Here is a 9,397-nt window from a genome sequence, read left to right on the forward strand (position 1 = left end):
TAAACAACGGAAGTGTTTCTTACAGTTCTGGCGGTTGAGTCTAAAATCAGGGTGCTGGCAGGGTTGGTTTCTGGTGACGCCTCTGTTCCTGGCGTGCAGACGACCACCTTCTCGCAGTGTCCTCGCGTGGCCTTTCCTCCATGCCTGGAGAGAGGAGGTCTCTGGTGTGTCTTCTTCCCCTTAGCAGGGCATCAGTTCTGTTAGATTAGGACCCCACCCATATGACCTCATTTACCTTTAATTACCTCCTTAAAGGTCCTGTCTGCAAATTCAGTCACACTAGGGGGTTAAGGCTTCAGCAGAGGAATTTGGAGGTGGGAGGCACGATACAGTCCATAACACAGTGGGTATAGATTACCTATTTTTAAGTGATAGAAATTTTAAAATAACCACCTGTAACCGTGTTTTTTTCCGTGTAACTTGGTCATGACACATGCACAGCTCTCTATCCTTGTCTCCTATTTTCTATTTTTCTCTGATCAACTAAGTTAGAACCAATGGAAGGCAGAGAAAATTCTCATTCATGATGGGAAGTTATTTTGGAGAAATAATTCACTTATAAAGGGTGTTTATTTTTTTCTTGTAAGTATAGGCAAAGATTGTATCCTCTGACAACAAAATGCTTTTATTCTTTTTACTTCATTCCTCTACTGAAGGTTATGGATCGCCCTGGAAATTACGTAGAACCGACGATTGTGACAGGTCTTGCCCACAACGCGTCCATTGCACACACAGAGACTTTTGCTCCGATTCTTTATGTCTTTAAATTCAAGGTAAAATGAGTTCTGTCTCTCTTTTCTCTAAGTTTGAAACAAATGCGAAGACTAGGAGAAAATGAAGGTGTATTAAATTTCACTCAATTCGTAATTAGGGAGATTTTAGAAAGTCATTCTGGTTGGTAGAAATTTGAAGGTTAAGGATAAACTATGATGAGATGAACACTTTAAGCCGTAGAGCCTGTCACGCCAGCTACCAGGGAAACCAGGACGAGCAGAGGACCAATGTGGGACCCTATGGAGAATGGGGCCCTCGTCTCATGTCACCAGATTCTGAACTGTGTGGGCCGTCAAGTCAGCTTCTACCCAGCATGAGACAGGCCCTAGGCACGCTAGCAAATATTTAGAGACTGATTCAAGGTTTGAATATGCCATGATTAATAGAATAATGAGAATTGCACCTTGTTGTAATTATATGATTGCATTTTTAAAAATCTTGCTTTGAATTGTCTATCATTGTTGCACATAACGTGACTGGACAGTATAATTTCATGTTTTGTAGTGTGTGTGTGTTTGACTATGAGTTCTTGAGCAAATTATTTAGCCTCTCTTGCCTAATCTGTAAATTGAGGGTAATATAAAACTGTGTCATAGGGTGAGTTAAGTAACTCAGTGCATGCTAAGTGCTTAGGTCAGTGTGTTGCGCACAATAAGAGCTCAATGAATATTAGCTATTATGTATATGTAGTAGCTTGGTTGGAAGAACATACTCATCCGTGTGTTTCTCAAAGTACAATTAAGAGGAAAACCCCACAAAGCACTGTATAAGAGAAACATAAAATTAGTAAGATGCTGATTCTTGAGTTTCCTTTTGTGCACTAAAATTAGACTGGTACATGTCATGAAATGAGTGTACCATCAGTGAACTTTGACCTGAACACTGCATGTCATCTAACAGCTGCCAACATCTGTCTTTTTAGAATGAAGAAGAGGTCTTTGCATGGAATAATGAAGTAAAACAGGGGCTTTCAAGTAGCATCTTCACCAAGGATTTGGGCAGAATCTTCCGCTGGCTTGGGTATAACTTTGTCTATTTTCAAAACGTATCTAAGTCTGATTTGTGTGGCGAATGGACTTTAAAAAAAAGAAAATGAAATCATCGTAGTTGACAATCCGTTTTTCATCATTGAGAGTCTTAGAGGTTTTGTTTGGATTTTTTATTTATTTACTTTGTTTTTTACTTTCCTATCCATTGCTCTCACCGTGCCTCCCTTTTTACACACAGACCGAAAGGATCAGACTGCGGCATTGTAAACGTCAATATTCCAACGAGCGGGGCTGAGATTGGAGGTGCATTTGGTATGTAGAGAGTCGTTTCTCCTTTTCCGTGTTGGGCAGTGTATTCGTTCGCTGGAGCTGCCATAGCAAAATTCCACAGACTAGGCGACTTAAACAGCAGAAGTTGGTTTCTCACAGTTCTGGAGGCTGGGAGTCGGAAGTCAAGGTGTTTTTAGGTTTGGTTTCTCCCGAGGCCTCTCTTCCTGGCTTACAGACACCCACCTTCTTCTGCTGTCCTCACGAGGCTTTGTCTCTGTGCACACGCATCCCTGGTGTCCCTCCGTCTTCTTAGAAGGATACTGGGCCTGTTGGTTTAGGGCTCCATCCTTATGACTTCATTTAGCTTTACCTCCTTAAAAGCCCTGTTGCCACGTACAGCCACATTCTAAGGTATTGGAGATTAGGGCTTCAACAAATAAATTTTGAGAGGGGACACAACTCAGTCCATAGCAGGTGGCAAAGCAAAAGCAATAGTAGCTTTTAAAAAACTTTGACCAAGAAACTGAAATAATAATCTTATCTGGTCTAACATGCTTGAGAGAGCTTATGTTCCATATTTGGACTTATTGTCCAAGGTCCTGCGTTTTATTCTGAGATGCAGCATCACGTTAGGGTAGGGGCCCTTAACTCGAGATATGTGGAGCCCTGAAATGGTGGCATCTGTTTTGTGGGGAAAGGATCCTAACCCAAAAAAGAGTAAGAACCCCTGCTTTAGAGCCAGAAAATTTTACACAAAAAACTCTGGTGTTTATTTGCAAAGTGGGCATAGTAAATGTTAAACGTTATTTTTTATCTTAGATAAAATACCAAGTTATTTCTTTTCACTGGGACCTGCCCCTATTTTCTCTTAATAAGCGTTGAGTTCTTAGTGCTTAAACTTATTAATCCTAATAGTTAAAAAAAAAAAAAACCCTCCCACCAATCATATATTAAGTTTACTTATTAAAAATGATACAAAGTATAGTAAAAACAGATTGCCTTGGATTTTTTTTAAATATATGTAGAAGCAAAACAAACATGCGTTAATACCTGTAAAAGTTTAAATAATTAGTGGCATTCTTTTGTCTATTTTTGACCAAACACATAATTATTATTTAATGTGCAGAATTTGGACAAAGGTTCCCATTTTCATTTCAGCCCTTCACCCCTGCCCTCCACTATTTAGTGGCCTGAATATGTGTCTGCGTGCCCCTTCTCTGGGCCTTTAATCCCCGTTTCCAGCCCGTGCCTTCTCTCTCCAGTTGACTCTTCTTCATTTGAGCTTTCACTATCAATTTTTAAAGTTTTTTAAAAGTCTTAAAATGGAAAAAGCTGTTCTGCCCACACTTTTCTCTTCCTCCTTCTGTCCCATAGGCAACTACTTTGAGATACTTACTAAAAGAAAAAAAGTAAATTTACCTTTGAACGAACTTCAGCTTTTCTAAGTGGTGTGCTTTCACTCCTCTCTTTCACAACTTTAGACGTTATGGACTGACCCTCTGTTATGATAGATTAATCTTCTTAAACCCTGCCTCTTTTTCCCTGTGCATGATATGACATTATTGCATGGGATGAGGTGAAGAGGAAACCAGGTACAAGCTCCTGAGAGTCTTCTCCCGGTGGAGTCACATAAGATGTGCTTAATTCTACCAGCAATGGATTGTGACAAGACACGTGAAATGTTGTCTACCAGGAGAGCTCACGAGAGACTCGGCGCCCAAGGCTTTCATTGGGGGCTGGTCATATAGGCGCCTACTGCCAAGCACACACCAAAATTCCAAACTCCAGAAGGAAAGCAGGGGTTTATAGACCACACTGTTTGTACAAAAACAGTTTAAGCCCAGTGTGATGCCCTTGTCATTTGGGGAAAGTTTTATATCAGCGTAGGGACCTGTTTTCCAGCCAAGTTCCCAGATGCCAGCAACACTGCAAGCAGACCTGCAATGCCTTTTATGCTATTTCTGCACAATTTGTGGTAATTTTTTCCTCAGAATTTTAAATATATTACTCATTTGTCATCTCATTTCCAGTATTGCAGTTGAAAAGCCCAATCTACTTTGATTTCTGATTTCTTTTTTCCCTATTTCAAAATCTTTTAGGTTTGCCATTTCTGTCTGATATTCTGAAATTTCACAGCAATACGCCCCAGTGTAGATCTTTGTAAAAATTTCTGTTGGACAGTCAGTGAGCCAGTGATTGGCCTTAGAATATTGGGGCTCATAATTTTCAGTTCTAAGAAGTTTTTGCTAGTTTTCTTTTATTTTCATAGTATTTCTTCGACAACTTTTTCCTGTCTATTTTAAGTTCTAGAGCTCTATTATTTGAATGTTATCTCTTGAAGAATTGATTGTCTAATTTTATCTTTTCCCTCCTGTATTCCATCTCTTTATTCTTTTTTGCTTTTCATATGGGAGATTTCCTCAATTTTTTCTTCTAATCCTTCTATTAAGTTTTTTCTCCTCTGCTGTTTTTAAAACGACACTAGGTGCAGGCCCGGTGATGTAGCGGTTAAGTTCACGTGCCCCACTTCAGCAGGCCGGGGTTCACAGTTTCAGATCCCGAGCGTGGACATGCACACCACTCACCAAGCCACGCTGGGCAGCATCCCATATACAAAATAGAGGAAGATTGGCACAGAAATTAGCTCAGCAACGATCCACCTCAAGCAAAAAGAGGAGGATTGGCAATGGATGTTAGCTCAGGGCCAATCTTCCTCACCAAAAAAACAACCAAAATAACCCAACACCAAGAACTTATTTTCTTATGCTTTGATGGCATACTTTTAAATAGTATCCTTTTCTTGTTTTATGGAATCATTATCTTCTTGTAATCTAAGGATATCAGTATAACTTTTAAAAATATTTTATTATAAAAGCAGATTATGTTGTACAAAATTATGTATAGATAAGCATAAATGAGAAAATAAAATTATATTTCCACCTTCAAGAGGTTTCCACTCAACACCTTGGTCTAATGGTAAAGTTTTTTTAAAGGTTTTTTTGCTGCTTCCCAAGGCAGTTGTTTCTCTTAATTCCTTTTATTTTATTTCCCTCTTGGTTCTGTTTGCCTGTTTGTTTTGGTCTGTCTTGTATTGACGTGTTTGCAGAGGAGACAGTCTGGGCTTCATGTGAAGTCACTGGTCGGGTAGCTCTGGTCTCCTTGTGGTCTCCTCATCTCAGTGCGACTGAGGGGGCGTCCGCACAGAGAGAGACTGGGACCTGTTTTTGTGTTTCTCTAGGAGGAGAAAAGCACACTGGTGGTGGCAGGGAGTCCGGTAGCGATGCCTGGAAGCAATACATGCGAAGATCTACTTGGTGAGGAAGGCTGTGGGGAGACGGGTTTGGGCTTCAAGAGACTGGAATGTGCTTTTACTTCTCCTTTCTGCTCTTCGTGCAGTTTCACTTGAGTTCATTTGTCTAACCTCCCACAGCTCTCCCCTCCTCCAGGAGCATCCATTTTGTACCGTTATCTTTCTACTCTTCTCCAGCTTCAGCTGGTGCCCAACCCCCGACTGTGAAACTGTCTCCTTGGTGGTTTCTATCTAGAGAGAGCGTAGGAGCCAGACACGGGGTCAACCAGCAGCAGAAGCTGTCTGTTTAGCTCTCCCTGAGTGCAGTTTCCACCCTTGCAGATTGTAAAAGCAGTGGGAGATGGAGGTGGGTGGGGGCTGTGGGCCTGGCTGGCAAGCTGGGGGACGCCAGCTCTCGGAATAGAGAGCATGACCCTTGAAAAGTGGATTAGCTTGTTCGCCCAGCCCGTAGGCAGCTGGCGAAGGAGCCTGCTTCTGGGGGCTTTTGACTAGGAGTTATTTCTTTTACTTGTGTTCTGTTTTCCTCCCCCTTGGGTAGAAATAGCTTCTTCCAAGTGCAATAAAGCAGAGTATGTGGGGTCAGGCCCATGTGGTGTTACGTTGTGGAAGGCACGGGGTGAGGCACCAAGGACACTCATCTTGGTCCCATTTACTGCCTCTCACTAGCTCTGTGACCTCGCCTGGGCGCCCCAACCTTGGCTCCTTAGCGCCTCAGTGACTTAGTCTGTCAGGAATTCCTGAGGTGCCTTTGGCTGTGGCTGGTTAAGTCTCACACACGCACACTCTACCTGATTCCCATTCTTTGAAGTCAGTCGTGTTCCTTTTAACTTTTCTTGTGCACCTGAGATCCAGAATGGCAAACGTTGAGCTACAGCCTTTTTGGAACTGATTTAATGGGGGTACCATTCCTCTCAGGAGAAAAACCAGGTGATTAGTTAACAGGGAAGCTTTTATTTTCTGAATTATTATAGTTTCCTATTTTATTTATTTATTATTTATTCCCTTCAGAATGAGAACATCTATGTTTTTCCTGCTAATTCAATGCAAGTTACTGAGAGAGATAAAGAAGAAAGTCACAATCCCCATATTCTTGTGCCCTGAAAACTAAATAGCGTGTATGATAGGCACCTTTCTAGACTTTTGTGTTTTTCTCCTCTTTTTTCTTTATTTTATAAAACTGAATCTATCTTAACATTGTTTTGTATCCTAATTTTTTTCTTCACCAGCTTGTAACTTGGACATTTCACCCTGGTGCTAGATGTTTTTTCATTAATGGCATAAGTATATTCTATATTATATATGTACTATCATTCATATAACTTGTTCGTTTTTTCCCCCAGTACCATCAACTACAGTAAGGACCTTCCTCTGGCTCAAGGAATCAAGTTTCAGTAAAGGTGACAGTAAACTGATGACTTCAATCTTTTAGCCGTTCTTGCAGCTCGTGCTTCTGAAGAAGACACAGTTAAGATTTGCCCTCAATAAATGCATCATTTTGAATATGACAGTGGCTAATCCTTTAGCTCCCGAGGCCCTGATTAAATCAAGAGACTCATTTTTTTTTTTAAAACTAAAATTGTCACAACATAGCCATATTTAGTAAAAGATTAGATGGACTTTTATGTCATTTGTAGTTCTTGATTTTTTAAAAGTTTATGATGATGATTATAATTTAGAAAAAATAGTACATGCCATAGTAGGATTTTGCAAAACACAGAACAGAATGGAGAAGACAGTAGATGCAGGATCACCTCCTGAGGAAGTCCAGAATTCTGCAGCGAGTATTCATTCCCGTGACCCTCCTCTAGCGTGTATCGGAAAGGGTGTGATTGCAAGGGAGTTGTACCCCTTACGTGTAGAGGACCGGAGCACGACATCCGTGTGGAGTGACTCGCTCTGTTTAAGATAACTAAGGGTATTCATCACCATTACACCTTCTCTTACTCATGATGGCTTTTGTCACCATGGAAGAGATTTGCTGGGTGGACATATGTTTCGCTCCTGCCCCAGAGCCTGCACCTGCCAAGGATGCCAAGTGCGCCTGCGCATAATTCTGTTGAAAGCACATCTGGATTTCTTAGGCAACCTTAGACCATTTTCTTTTCTTTTCTTTCTTTTTTTTTTTTTAAAGATTGGCACCTGGGCTGACAACTGTTGCCAATCTTTTTTTTTTTTTTCCTGCTTTAACTCCCCAAACCCCCCCGTACACAGTTGTATATCTTAGTTGCAGGTCCTTCTAGTTGTGGGTTTTACCATTTTCTTTAGCTGTTAGGCTTCTGCAGTTGCCCTTGGATTTGTTTGTGGGGAATAGCCAGTATGTGTGTGGCCGCGTGTATTAGCGGTGAACTGGGGAAAGTGCACTGTCTTTGCTGAGACTCTGCCTCCTTCTCTTGAGAAGCTATGCAGGAGCTTTAGGAAGTAGTTCTGCCTGGGGCTTCTGTGGAGCCCACACTGGCTCCTGCAGTTCTCTTGTCTTCCTGGCAGTCTGCACTCCCACACTGGGTAGCAGCCGCCACTCCCTTGACTCCTGCCAGCTGGGCCCCGGGCAGAAGCCTTTTGAAGAAGGTGACATTTGTAGATGACCTGATGCACTAGGATGTGTGGAGAGATTGGACGACTGGCAAAGAGTATGGGATTGACTTAGGACACAGAAATAAGCAAATGAGAAAACTAAGCGATTGTAAATTTATCAGGGAAGGAAAGGCATTCCCGATAGCTCCACCGCCCACCTAAGTATGCCGTTGTCAACCCTGAATATAAATCAAGGCAAATACCGACAATGTGCCTATTTGAGAGCATGTTGGCAGAAAGAAGGGGCGGGTAGGTCAGAAGGCAGATTGCTCTTCACGGTCTGTAGCGGAAAATCAGGAATGCTGAAATCACAAAAGCAAGAAATAGGAACAGAGGCTTGTGAAGATGGGGAGGTAAATTCTGAAAAAGCATCGCCTCAAGGGAAGGCAGATTGGTGGGCACGGGGACAGGAGGGATTGCTCTTTTTCATAACAAGCTTTGAGAGATTGGACTCTCTAAATCAAGAGAATGTATAATTCTGATAAAAATTAAAGGCAGCAGAAATGACCATGATGTTGAAGAATCAGATGCTTGGAGTCCTGCATTTCCAGCCTCCTCTCCTCCACCCCCCTCCCCAGCACACACGTGCACACTTGTCTGCTCCCCATTATTGACCTAGAGGCCCTCTAAGTATCTCATGAAACGATCCTACCAAAAGCCAAAATTTGCTCCCTATTTGAAAGTTCAAAATAGACTAGATTAGATTGTATTTGAGATACATATACTTTTTAAAATAGGTGGTTGCTTAAGAGAATCATGCAATTTGGGCATTAACTTTAAAAGTCTTGCTATGGTTTTTCTTTTTAGGTCACAGTCTTATTTAGTGACTATAATACTGTCTGAGGAAAGTAAAGCACAGTTTAAAACATTTTTAGGAGTCATGTAATAATAGGCCATTTCCATTTTGTGAAATTGTGCAAGATTGTTTTTTGATTGAAATATTTTCTTATATCCTGTTTTTTTCCAGCATATTATTTTGAAACAAATGTTCAAAAATACAGGCTGTATCAGTGTTTAATTTTAAAATTATTACATTTATATTTTCTCTCCAATTAGATATTTAAGGAGGCTCTCCATCTCCCTATTGTCTGTCTGCTAAAGCCATGACGTTGTGGCCAATTTGGAATAATAGTTTCTAGTATGCTGGTTAGAGGGGTGACCAGCAGCTCTAATATTAGGTATAGAGTTGCGTAAAACTGAGTCTGAAAGCTTTTTTTTGAAACTAATTCATAATTTTTCTATAATTTCTAGCAACAACAAAATTGTAACCTTTTTTTGTCATAACATTTAATAAAAATTTTGCCTTTAAATTGGTATTCTGTTCTTTTTTTACTGATTTGACAAATAAAAGTATGTTATTAGGGGCCAGCCCAATGGTGTAGTGGTTAAGTTTGTGTGCTCTGCTTCAGCAGCCCAGGGTTTGTGAGTTCGGATCCTGGGCACTGACCTACACACCACTCGTCAAGCCATGCTGAGGTGGCTT

The 9,397-nt window shown here is 41.1% G+C and overlaps 1 protein-coding gene across 2 annotated transcripts in view; it reads left to right on the top strand.

Moving 5' to 3' along the window:
- The window catches only part of ALDH7A1 (aldehyde dehydrogenase 7 family member A1), a 38,686-nt gene extending 31,721 nt beyond the window's left edge, over nt 1-6,965 (top strand). For both annotated transcript variants that reach the window (XM_001504486.6, XM_023617783.2), the window contains 5 exons: nt 657-773; nt 1,697-1,794; nt 2,002-2,075; nt 5,272-5,347; nt 6,684-6,965. In XM_001504486.6, coding sequence (XP_001504536.4) covers nt 657-773; nt 1,697-1,794; nt 2,002-2,075; nt 5,272-5,347; nt 6,684-6,738 — 420 coding nt within the window. In that variant the 3' untranslated portion in view covers nt 6,739-6,965. The remainder of the gene's footprint in view (nt 1-656; nt 774-1,696; nt 1,795-2,001; nt 2,076-5,271; nt 5,348-6,683) is intronic.
- The last annotated feature ends 2,432 nt before the right edge of the window (nt 6,966-9,397 follow it).

This window comes from Equus caballus, chromosome 14 (assembly GCF_041296265.1).
Source record: "Equus caballus isolate H_3958 breed thoroughbred chromosome 14, TB-T2T, whole genome shotgun sequence".
In the NCBI taxonomy this organism is placed as follows: domain Eukaryota; kingdom Metazoa; phylum Chordata; class Mammalia; order Perissodactyla; family Equidae; genus Equus; species Equus caballus.